The sequence below is a fragment of the Poecilia formosa genome, unplaced genomic scaffold (genome assembly GCF_000485575.1).
Source record: "Poecilia formosa unplaced genomic scaffold, Poecilia_formosa-5.1.2 Scaffold446, whole genome shotgun sequence".
NCBI lineage: Eukaryota > Metazoa > Chordata > Actinopteri > Cyprinodontiformes > Poeciliidae > Poecilia > Poecilia formosa.
The window spans coordinates 294,252-307,394 of NW_006800385.1; the positions used below are offsets into that span (position 1 = coordinate 294,252).

Below are 13,143 nucleotides of genomic sequence, written 5' to 3' on the forward strand. Positions count from 1 at the left end.
CACACACACACACACACACACACACACACACACACACACACACAGAGGATTTTCACATTAAATGATTTGTTTGTTTTGGTGGGAAAAGGGATTTTCTCGTCACCTGCGCCCTGCCTCGTTTCATTCAGACTTTCTCACAATGTTTTAACGGCGACACTTTAAGCTTCTTAGAAAATGAGATTTCAGTCAAGCTGCTGCTGGCCACGCCCCCAACTCAACGTTTACACTCAGATGTGAAAATGGCTGCAATCAGATACTCTGCTATCCAACTGTACATCTTTGAAAAGAATTAGTGGAGCCTCCTGCACAACAAGTAGTTTCTGGATGGAGTCAACAACAAAACTCTTGTCTTTTCCAGCAGCCATTGTACAGGACATACAGCAGGAAAACCAACTGACCAAACGTGCTGGAGCTCAGCTTAGGTTGCTAGGTACCAGACGGAACTCTTCTGGGGTTGCTAGGTAACGGGCGGAACTCTTCTGGGGTTGCTATGTAACAACGTAGTGCCTGCTGTTTTGTAACATTATTCCGGAGGTTTCTGAAACGGCTCGTTTTCTACACACTAAAACAAACGTACTTATTGCTAACGGGTGTTTTTTGTTTTTTAAGTGCTTGGTTGTTTTGTAGAAGCAGTAGAAGTCAAAATGGAAGAATATAAATGTGCAAAAGTATTTTCTTTTCTTTTTTTTTTGCATGATAGTTTCCCTTTATGCTGCTCTTTCTCCAAACTCCTTCAGGCTGGATTTTCTTTGGATTAACAAGCATTTCCTGATTTATTTTATGTTTTTTGGTAGAACTACTTAGGGTGAAGGGATTGTTTTGGATTATTAAAATTGTATTTTATTATGAAATGATTTTGATCTGCAGAAACAAAGCAATAAAAATAAATGTTACATGTAACAGAAAACCAAACAGAATCATTTCTAACTGAATCTTTGGGATCAGAAACTATTTTCCAGTTGAACTCAGTGAAAAAGAGAATATTTCCTTCCTTATTTCTTTTACAACATGACTTTTAGATGCTGCTCATCTCCTATACAGAGATTTATTTTCAGGTGCAGAGAAACGATGAATTCAAGACTAAAAGTTAAGATTACATTAAAATATTGCAAGAAAGTCTGACTCTTTGGAAGGTGACGTGAGGAAATTGGCCAAAGTGCAGCAGAAATATGTCAAAATGTGTTTTTTCTCAAACAAAGCAAAACAGAAGGACTGATAATAAAGTAATTAATAACCAAATGAAGCTGTTGTAGTGTTTGAAATGATAAATAAACGGATGCAGCGAGGCCAGCCATGCAGCCCTGCTCTCTGTTAGTTGGAAAAAGACGGCTGATTTATACCTCTGTGTGATGGAGAGTTTTAGTAGAGATAGAGATTTGAAATGCATCCACATCTTACCGACCGGAGGGCCTGTCCTCGTTTACATGCTTCAAACGTGAGCAATCTCTCAGGAGGGTGCATGCAAACTTTGCACAGAAATACCCACAGCCCCCTCCCGCTTTCATGCAGCTTCTCAAACACTTTATTTTTATGTTCTTATTTTTACCCCACACCACAGAGGTATAAATCCACCATTAGACGAGTCCCTACCCAATCAGCTTTACTCTTTTCCCCTGCGACCCCGCTAAGGCCCGCCTCCTGCAAGAGTTCAACAGCAAACTGAGAAGTCAGAGGCACACAGCAGCCCAGATTCAGCAAAACCCCAAAACATTGATCTTTCAAAGAAACCAGCATGCACCACACGCCGGCCATCTTTAAACGTTTCACTGTGGGTTTACAGGCAGAGGCGTCAATAAAATTCAGAGAATCAAATCGGATGTTGAGCTTCGAATGATTTGGGCTTCATCAGTAAAAACTGATAGGAGATACTTTAATTTCACAAACATCTGATGTGATTTACTTATTAAAGTGTAAAATTGAAAAAAAGATTCAATTTAAATAAAGTTGGTAGGCAAAAGAAAATTGAGAATCAAACTGAAAATAAAATTTGAAGAACAAACGTTTCATTGTTTGCTTTTTTTTAATTTCAATTTGAAAAAAAAAGAGTTTATATAAAATTTGAGAGAAATTTCACATTTTGCTCCAGTTTTTAAAAGATTCTGATTATTGAAGCATAAAAATATGCAAATTTGAATAAGGAGACTCATTGAGGACAGTTTTATCTAAACCAAAACAAACTAAAATTAAGAACCACAGTTTGAAACAAAATAAAAATTCTTAAAAGGCCTAAAAATAGCAAAATATCCATTTCCTACATCGTTTGAATGAGACTGCAATCATCTGCAGCTCAGAATAAAAACCAAAACAATCAATCAGCTGAAGAAATATTAAAAAATAGGTGTGATGAAGCAAACCACAGATAAAATACATAATTTAAATATAAACAAATATAAAAACAAGTCAATATGTTTCAGAAATTCATGGTTTTAGGTTTGACTCCAACATTTTCCAATAGTTAATCCTGTTAATCCAGATTAGGAAAACCTTTTAGCAAAAAGGTTCCTTCTTTAAGAACCTTTTACCTGCTGAACATTCGTCACATTTCAGAGCAGAGTCGTCAAATAAATATCGTAACAGCCTGCCATACCAGACAACTACCACTAAGTTACACTGGTAAATATAAACTAATACGTATTAGTGAATTAAAATACAGTAAAAGTATTTACAGTGATTTCTGAGTTTAATTGTTGTTTACTCCACTGTTGCTGTAACCACGGCAATGCGTTGACGTCTATTTCTCCGACCGCAAACCCAGACACAAAATTCATCATTTCTGCACAACAGAAAGGAGGGGCTGCAACACTTTCCTGTTTATGTTTTTCTTAATCAGCTCCTTGGTCTGAATATGTTCACTCTGAGCCAGAGAGCTAGAGTTAGATGGAAACAGGTTGGGGAGGGGGAGGAGCAGAGCAAAGTAACTTACGTAGTTGTCTCTAGCAGACCAGGTCGGGTAGAGCTGCATGTGGAGCTGTCTCTCTTTCCGGGCCAACTCGTAGTACTTGGCCTGCTCCTCCCGGGTCAGAGCGTGCCACTGGGAACAAATTCAGGTCAGAATTATTTACTGATCCAAAACCGATCCGTTCAGAAAATTAACAACTTTCAACCCGTTTCTCCAAAAAAGAAAAACATTTGCAATGAATATTAATAAAAACAAAACAAATGTAGCAGTGGGACCGCCAGGGGGCGCTGTGGGGCCTCAGAAAGGCGGAGAGAAGATGAGAAAAAACGTGCTAAAATAATAAAAAAGAATTGAATCCCATGATTTTTTTATCTTAACGTTTTCATATTTTTTTCTGATTATTTTAAAAATAAAATATGAGTTAATAATTTATTTCTCATTTTCTGACTGGCTGCTTTGCTCCTCAGGCTAGCATAGCTAGCAACAAACGGAAAAGTTTCTGACAAGAAAATAACCAAAAGGAGCGACTCTGAAAAATACAATTTGATTCATATTAATATAAAATATTACAGATTTTCTTATTATTAAAAGAGAGGATTTTGTTGAAAATGTTTATTATTTGGTAATTGCCACAATATATTATCTAATAATTAAATTTTCAGGCAACAAAACTCATGGCCAACTACAATCAGATGGTACGATGCAGCATTTATGCTAAATGAATGTAACAATAAGGAAATAGTTAATAAAAACATTCTAAAAGTTGATCTTATTTTCTACATATTTTGTAGCATTTCTGTGGGTTGGTAAAGGGGGTCAGAGGTTAAAAATGTTCCAGCAGATATAAATAAATGATGAGTTCATGTTTGTGTCACTCACCCTTCGCCCCAGAATCTGATTGATAGCGGCGCTCTCCTTTAACGTGCACTCGGCGATGACCTTTGCCCTCATTTCCTTCATGTAGAGCATGAAGGCGTTCAGCGGCTTCTTGATGACCGGTTTCTTGGGCTCCTTCTCCCGCTTGACCTCCACCTGCGGCTTCCTGAAGGAGCGAGAACATCCGCAAAAATAAACATGAACAGCGCTGAAAATGAAGATTTATATGAGAAACAGTCAAAACTTAAAAAAAAGAAACTTAATCACTAATGAGGGTCTGTTGTTTAGATTGTTTCTGTCTGTTAGTTATTTCTTGTATAAATGTTTTCATTGTTAGCTTTTCTAGATGTACTGAGAGTTTTATGAACACGTAGCAGCGTAACGTCACACGAACAAGAACCCGCCCTCGGCTTCCTGCTGGAAGGCAAAAAGCTGCTTGCTAACAATGGCTAGCATTGGTTTAGCTGTTATGTTGTCAACATAGCGCGCTAAATCTTAAATGTATGCCTGATGTATAAAACAAATAGAGCTTTGCTACTAATTGTCAACACTATGTCAACTAAATAACGTCAGGAGGAAGTTTAAATAAAAAACATAGCAAGGGAGAGAAAAGTAAGTCAGTTATGCTAGCTTGACTATGACAACTTTAATATGTAGATGTGCTGCAGAATTCCCTGTGTATCAGTTCAATTAAAAAATTTAAAAAGGCGACCTAAACACCAACTCTGATCATCAGAAGAACAGGTGTTTAAATTAGCTAATCTACCACAGCTCTGTTCTTTGTGTGGGAAATGTTTGAGTGTTTAATCCTGAAATATTAGTGGAGCTGCTGTCAGTCAGTTGCTATGCCAACGAGTCTTTGTGTAGCGTAGGTGGTACGTAGAGCAAGAAAAAAGAAGAATACGAGTGGTTTTGAATTATTCTTCAATGGTTTTTCAGCGTTATTTTTCCCTTTGCTGTGGCGCTCTGCACTAAATTAATAATAGCTTCATCTCCGAGTTTCATTTTGGTAGCGGTTCTGCAGCGGCAGGGCGGCTACGGCGAGGAAAAGATGAGTCTATTATCAACTGCATATTTATGTCACATTGATTAATGTGCTAAACAAATAAGTAAAATTTAATTGAATTAAATTAAACAGTTGTGATGAAGGAAGTCGGGGTGACTTACATGTACAGGCCTCTGTCGTACTGATCATGCTCCTGCTTGCCCGAAGAGGGCACTATAGCCGGGTGGGGGATCCCTGTTGGATGCACGCCCGACGGTCCGAGCATCAAAGAGTGAGGGAACCTGGAAGGGTTGAAACAAAACGGAGGAAAACAGTGAAAAGTGACGCAAACCTGAGCGGTTTGGAGCGATGCATTGACTTACAGGCAGAGAGAACGGAGAGCGCTGAAGCAAAGAGGCACTTCTGGCCAAGCATTGAAAGCAGAAAAAGCATCATCTAACGTCCAAGTTAGGTTCCTATCATACAAAAACATTAATTTAAATTTGTTGTGTCTAAGGTTGTTAAAAAGCAACTTTTAAGAGCTTTTTTGGTCATTAAAAGTAATATTTTATGTCAAAATATAATAGTATGTTAAATCATGATATATAATACTGTAGTTTCAACATTTGTCACCACTAGAGGGCGCACAAGTATTGTTTTTCAAAACAAAGCAGCTGAAAGATCAAGACTTGTTTTACAGTTTAGCCTGTGAACATTAGACTGGATATATTTCTTCTCTTTAATATTTGGTGTAAAAGAGAAGCAGCTGCTGTTGTCTTAAAACAACAAAGAAAGAGGAAACATCTAAACGGCGTTAAGCAGCTTGAGAACAATGAGCGTGTTGTTGGTTTTAGTCCTTATGGTGTTTGGAAACAGAAATATTTGACCAAGGGTATTATGAACAAAGCAGTTTATAATGCTGTTATATGAGCTTTAAAACTATTTATCTTTTGCATTTCTAAAAACAAACACTATTAAAAAAATAAAGCATCTTCATATTCTGGATGACTACGCAGAGATATCGGACCAGGTTTGTGCAAAATTTTAACCTAAAGCATGTTAAATGTGTATGTAGAGCAACAGACACAAATAAAAACACACTGCAAAAACACAAATCTTAAGTATTTTTGGTCTAATTTCCAGTGCAAATGTCTTATCACATTTGAAACAAGACAAAACTAAGTAACTTTGCAGCAAGATACACTTGTTTTAAGTAAATAATTCCTAAATATTGATGAAAAAGTTCTAGCTTGGTTATATTATTTCACTTATAATAAGAAATAATCTGCCAATGGAACTAGAAGTTTTGCCTCAATATTGAGGAGTTAAAACTGTAAAGTTACTTGTTTTGTTTTACTTCAAGTGTACCAAGATATTTTCACCAGAACTTAGACCAGAAAAAGTTGGTAATATTTTGTGTTTTTGCAGTGCACAGAGCTTAGAAGCAGCAAAACAGCGGGTTTCTTTCAAATTTTCATGAAGTTGAGCAGCGATTAGCGTGGCTTGGCTCGGTTTGACGGGGCTCGACCCGTTTACAGCACACCGATGACAGAAGCCGTCCTGATGAAATTCTGATCCGTCCTGCTCGGAGGCGTTTGGTTTAGTTTTTGGTGATGTGCTGTAAACAGGAGCCTGCTGTTGCGCGGCCGCTGGGCCGGTCCAGCCGGCAGGATGCGGTACCTGGAGTAGGACGATGCGCTGGGGAGACTGGAGGAGTAGGGCTGCCTGAATCCACAAGGGGACAAGGCCGGGTAGACCGGCTGGCTCTGCCTGCCGCGGCACAGCACAGGGAGAGACGGCAGCAGGCGCTGCGTTTAGCTTCACAGCTTAAAGTTTGAGCCCATTTAAACTCACTGGATTCTTTACCCACAAGAAGCTTTTAGGAAACTGTCACGGAAACCCGCCACGTTATAATTGTTCTGCATTGTGCCCTTCGCTTTAGTCACATCAAAGCTCTCGTAGCACATCAGTAATTTTTAGCTGATAAAGTTGACGCTGTTCCGCCATTAAAAACGGCTGAATGAGCGATATCAAGTTGATAACTTAAGAAATTTATCGAGTGTTTATATTTCTAAACAGAACCGCATAAGAACATTTTTCATTCCAAACTGGACTGTGTTTGGATCACTTCTCTGTACCGTTCAATGATACCACCATCTTTGTTTCTGTATAACCGGCTCCGTGTATGACCGGCGGCGCCCTCTGCTGGATGGCGGCCAAACTACACCGCTAAAAGACGGTCTTAGCTGTTTGGGTGTCCAAACTTTTTGAATTAGGTGCGGGCTCAAAAATATATAGTTTCTAAAACCATTTAAGATCAAATTGGAGAATAAAGTCTCAGCTATAAAACAGGATATTTGTCACTTCATATATTTATCCTGCTTAATAAATTAATTAAAAGCAATAAAGTCTGCTTTTGAGGAAAAGTCACTCCTTCCTGTTTACCATAAAACCAAATAATAAAAAAATACAAAAAATTAATATTTTCTTTGCATCAAACATTTTCCATTATACGAACATTTGAATTTGTAAACTTGGGTAATTTTCTAATTATAGTTGAACAGCTGTTTTTGTCTGGATGTCCTGGTAAAAAGTCTTACATTAGATTTCATACTTGAATTAAAACATATTTCTGTAAAAGCAGAGTGGATCTGTTGACAGCTGTGACGTAGAAGAAGCTGTATCGTGATCACAGTGGGAGGTGGAGACGGGCTTTGATATGGAGAAAACAGCAATCTCCTGAGATCTTCCCCTCTGCAGCTGACTGATCCCTTCTTCAGTCCACATCCATTATCTAAACCTCATCATCAGCATCACCATCATCAGACTCTTCCACTTTTCATCTCCTCAGGTCAGAAAACGGCTTTAATAACCAATATTTTAACAAGGATTTGCAGCTTTGTCAACTGAAAATGTTTATAAAATATTCCAGTAAATGTTGGGAATAATCGCGGTTAGTCAGGACCCTTTGAACTTTTATGCATTTTGTCACACTTTAATGTATTTCAACAGGATTTTGTTTGATAAACTAAAACAAAGCGGAAGTAAGAATAAACAAAAAGCATTCCCACAGCATGACTCTGCCACCACCATGAAGGTTTTCTGGTCTGTTCATTTTTATTAAGTAATATTTAGATTTAGTCGTGATGTTTTTGAACTAATTGGATGTCAGCAGTAATTAATCTGTCCAATGCATTGTGATCACAGTGGGAGGTCGAGACCCACCATTTGTCTGCTCAAATAAAGTGACGGTGAATTATCTGGTAATCCTGCAGCTCAAAATCTGCATTGCTGGAGGATATTTCTAATTCATCTTTGATTATTTTGATTTCATATTCTTCAAATGATTTAACAATCTGGTTCAGGTTTAGTAAATCACGTTGCATTTGCTTGACCTCCTCTCAGCATTTTGTGGTTCCTAATGATCGGCATTTGTTTTACATATTCATGAAGGCAGAAACGATGCATTTATTCTCCTCATTTTGCTATGAAATCCTGTTTTTGTAGATCATGTTTGTGCGTGACATGAAGTTTGTACCTGTTTTTAAACCTTTAGAAGATCAGGATAAGTTCATGTCTGCATTCATCTGTTTGTCTTCTGGTTTCAAACTGAATTGTTTAAATTTTGGCTTTTCTCTACCAGGTTGTGACCAGAGACCTCTTGCCTGAGATTTCCCACCCCAACGTTTAAAGTGGGCGGCCATTTTGGTAGGTTTTCAATTGATAATGAGTGAAACAAGCTCATATATCATGCTGAAAAATTACCTTCTAGTTAGCTGTTTCTTATTTCAAGTGGACTAACATTTTGCTCTAGAAACTAAACAAAAACTACCTGGTAAGATTAAAGTTTTTTTACAGTGTGAACCTTCCTGATCTGTCTGCTTGTTCACTAACAAACCTCTCAGTTCTTCACAGACAGATGAATTAAACTCAGATAAACTCTATTAAATATGAACCTTCTGAATTAACCAGATTTTATTTTAGAAGGATCAAAATAAAAGAGTCTGAATTGTTTTTATTTCTATCACATAAAAACACAATGAAGTTTGTGTTTGTAGAGCTGAGCATTTATCACAAACATTTCCTATTAAAAAAGTTTTGTTCTTTTCATAAATAACAGTTTTTTAAATATATTTTTACTACCTTTCCGATTTAAACTGTTTGTTCCACAAGAAGATCAATAAATAAAAGTTTGAAAATATGATCAAATGTAGTTACTGTGTGCAATGCAGTGATATAATTCACACTTTTTAAATAAGTTTCTCAAGAGAATTATTTGTTTGTGGCGCAATGAATGCTGCATGCAGTCACAGTTAGATGATATGTAGTAAGTAATTTTTTATCATTATTTCTATCATTTTCACAGCCACAAAATTTGAAAGTGATAAATTTGGAAGGTGAAAAAATATAAACATATTTAACAGGTATGAAGACTTTTGCAGCTGATGCTTGGTATTTTATGCAAACGAGCCTGCTGCAGATCTTTGAATTTCCTGGGATTTCAGTTCAAATTTAGCTTTCAGTTCCAGTTATACTACATCAAACTTTTGTGTTCAAGCATAAAGCTGCATTCTGGAAAAACGGATGAAAACAAACAACAAATCTTCACGGTGTGAGATGAACAGAAGCAATAGGCCAGCAGGCGATCGGGTTTCCTCTGAAGTCCCAGACTGATCGTCAACACCACAGAAAAATGACATTTAAGCTCTCCTCCTCCTTCAACAAAAGATCTACACTACAAGGACCTAAAACAAGCAGATAATCTGGAGTAAAGGAGATTATCTGCTAATAACACTCATGACAAATCCACAGTGAAGCGTTCTTTCTCTGAAGGAGATAAATGCTTGTAGGAATGTTTGGGGACAAATATTGACTTTCAGAAACACAATAAACACACATGTAATCACACATTTAAAATGAAAAACAACTTTCTTCTTAAATCTTCTTGACATTTGATGTAAGACTTAAACTATTCCAGAGAGGATTTTGGATTCTGGAGGTTTGCTCTAAACGGATTTGTGTTGATCCATAACTCTGTGGCAGCCTGACATTATAGATCCACAATCACGCTGCGTGACATTAAAATGAGAAAACATGGAGCAGATGTGTCTGTTTTCAGCTTCTTTCTGAGCAGTTTCAGGAAAATGCAACAACAGAAAGAAAAAAAGACATTTTGGTTTAAAGTTTCCATTTTGCTGGAAATCAAACGCAGCTAGAGAAGGATGGAAAATTCACAAATTGGGTAAAAAACCCAACTTGGTTAAAACTGAGTCTATTTCTGCTCCATTCCAAGATTTCATTTGGGCAAAATCACCAAAAAAAATCATTTTATATATTGTCTTTGTACATTTACTTGTGCAGAACTGAACAGGTTTCATTTATTAAAATGCAAATAAAGAAAAACAGCAGGAAGAAAACAAACAAGTTAGATGGTTTATGATAAATTTATGGTCTGAATTACAGGTTTTAAATGTCTGGACTGTTAGGGATGTTTGTGTAAATAATGACTGGCCGAACTCGTTATTTTTATCTATCACAGATGTTCTGGACAGAAGCAAACTGATTGCAGTTTTCTTGCTGATCTTTAAAAAGCCTGACATTACTATTATCTTTGTTGAAACAAAACTACATACATGCACATTAACTGTGTAACATTATTTAATCTGTTTCTTTTATGTCCTTTTTAGACCTGACACTTGAATAAAAACAGGAAGTGAAAATAAATACTGATCAATCTGAAGAATAGTTTGTCAGGGATAAAACAGATCTTCAACTTAAAGGGTAAACTAGTTTTATATCTAATAAAATAAACAGATAATGTGGAAATGGAGAAAACTTATAAAATAATACCGGTTCTAAGGGATAAAATGTACATTTTCAGATTGTTGATCTTGACCCAAAAATGTAAATTCTTCATGCTAGTCTGTTAACTTTTACAATCTTTTCACCTTAAACGAATAGAAAATAAACATTTTTACAATAAAGGTTGCTGCTTTATTTGCTTTTCAGCAAGTTAATTCCTGAGGGCTGAAAGACGTCATGTGATTTCTGTTTTCATTTATGTTGTCTGTCGTCAGGATGTGGACTGTCATCCACTGCAACCACGTCTACTGTTTGTTCTTTTAAAAAAACATTCCTAACCGCAGAAAAATTTCTAAAAGTTTCATTTCATCCCATTGTTTACTGGCTTATGTTACCAGAAACCTCAGAAAAAACAGAGGAAATCTGCACATTTCTGCCAAATAAACCTGAGAAAAGTTTTTTGGCATTTTTATTTAAACATGGAACGAGTTATTAAACAAATGTGTGCAGCTCACCAGCTCATGGAGGGAGTGATCTGGCCAACGCCACCTGGAGGAAGGGAGTAGTACCCTGAGAGGTCCTGGGATTGGTGCCTGTGAACACCTAGAGGAAAAGCACAAATCCGTCACACAGAGTCACTGAGGCCGTCATAAAACAGCGTAAACGACTCAACCAGCTCCATTAAAGGAGATCTGTTATGAAAAATTCACATTTTGAATGTTTTATACTTCCATCTCGACCTCAACTGCTTCTAAAAACGACCAAACCGTGTTTTGGCAAACAGCCCCAGCCCCGTTACCTAGCAACTAAAGCTGAGTTCTGCCTGTTACCTAGCAACCCAAGCTGAGCTCCAGGACGTTTGGTCACCTGGTTGTACCGCTGTATGCTCTGTACAATGGCTGCTGGAAAACACAAGTGATTTGCCAGCATGAGTATAATAACATGCTGAATTCTTATTGGTTGTGCAGGAGGCTCTACTAATACTTTTCAAACATTTTTAGATGAACAGAGCAGATTGAAATATCCAAGAATGATTTTGTTGATGAACGCACTGCAAAAACACAAAATCTTACCAAGTTTTTGTATAGTTTTTAGAGCAAATATCTTTGTAAACTTGAAATAAGACAAAAGATATTTGAGCTTGTTTTAAGTAAAGAATTCCTGAATACTCATGAAAAGGTTCTAGTTCACCTGGTGGATTATTTCACTTGTAACATGGGGGAAATGTTTTGTTGTAAGTGAAAAACTTTGCTAATTGAACCAGAGCTAGAAATGAAACTCCCAAATCTCACTGAAAAGTTAATTTTAAGCCTTAATACACTTAATACACTTAAAAGTGTATTAAGATTAAAAAAAAATACCTGGTCAAATGTTGTGTTTCTGCAGTGTTTTGTTGTTGATTTGCCATCCAGAAACCACTTGCTGAATTCTGGTTGGTTGTGCAGGAGGCTCTTCTAATGCTTTTCAAACATTCCTAGAACAGCTCAGTCTGAATCGGCAGAACTGAGCAAACCTCATCCCCTACGGATGATTTTGTCCAATAAACTGTAATGAACATGTTTTGTGTAGACTGCAGGCCGATGCTAAGCATGACAGGTCATCCATGAATGACCTTCCAATCCAAGGTCACGATGCGTCGCTCTGTGTGTCCGGGTGCATGTGGGGGGGAACCCTCCGCTGGGAGCTGCGGTGTTGGTGCCCACGTTGTACAAACACACCCAAACATGCATACAAACACCGAGTCTTCATCTGTAGTTATGGCAGAGCTGCGCGCCAACAAAAGAAAACGCAGACTGAGCGACTCTGTGCCCTCGCTCGGTAAACAGGCCGCCTCTCTCCGAGCGTCTCCCTCCGTCTTTGTGCCCTTCAAAGGAAGTCATTTGTCAACAGGCGGCACCTAGCACTTAGCGCGGCCGTGCTGCTAACCTGTGTTTGCAGCAGAGGAATGCTGCAGATGACTGTAATTTGGCCGCGGCTCCGGGCCTGTCCCAGGACCCCGAGCTGCTATAAATCTGCATGACAGGAATGTGACTGAGTCAGCCGACCCGACCCGTCTCACCGCTCCGATCAGTCCGCCATTAATCCCCCCGATCGCCCAGCATCACCCCTCTTTTACCTTTGACCTCTCCTCCTTCATTACAGACCACGGCTCGTTTGGTTCCTCTCTCATCTTCTTCATTATCTTCCCCTTACATTAAGCTAACCTCTGCTCTGCCTCACCTCCACTTCATCAAACATTTCTTGCTAATTTAGTTTGTCTGGACACAAAAACTCGGCTTTTTGGTCTCTGACCAACCCAAATACGACAATGGAGCAACACTAAGAAGAAAATACCACAGCAAAGCCGAAATATTGCATGAAAAAAGTCAGTAATATGAGAATAAAGTTGTAATAACGTGAATAAAGTTGTAATAATGTGAATAAAGTTTTAATAATGTGAATAAAGTTTTAATAATGTGAATAAAGTTGTAATAATGTGAATAAAGTTGTAATAATGTGAATAAAGTTGTAATAATGTGAATAAAGTTGTAATAATGTGAATAAAGTTGTAATAATGAAAGAATAATTGTAATATCATACA

The 13,143-nt window shown here is 37.6% G+C and overlaps 1 protein-coding gene across 7 annotated transcripts in view; it reads right to left on the minus strand.

Moving 5' to 3' along the window:
* Positions 1-13,143, minus strand: part of tcf7 (transcription factor 7) — an 84,426-nt gene that overhangs the window by 9,683 nt on the left and 61,600 nt on the right. For 3 of the 7 annotated variants that reach the window (XM_007577579.2, XM_016663804.1, XM_007577574.2), the window contains 6 exons: positions 11,078-11,165; positions 6,441-6,530; positions 4,943-5,062; positions 3,779-3,941; positions 2,924-3,031; positions 1,591-1,638 (listed from right to left, as the gene is read on the minus strand). In XM_007577579.2, coding sequence (XP_007577641.1) covers positions 1,591-1,638; positions 2,924-3,031; positions 3,779-3,941; positions 4,943-5,062; positions 6,441-6,530; positions 11,078-11,165 — 617 coding nt within the window. The remainder of the gene's footprint in view (positions 1-1,590; positions 1,639-2,923; positions 3,032-3,778; positions 3,942-4,942; positions 5,063-6,440; positions 6,531-11,077; positions 11,166-13,143) is intronic. The other 4 variants (XM_016663801.1, XM_007577577.2, XM_016663802.1 and 1 more) reach the window with 3 other exon arrangements.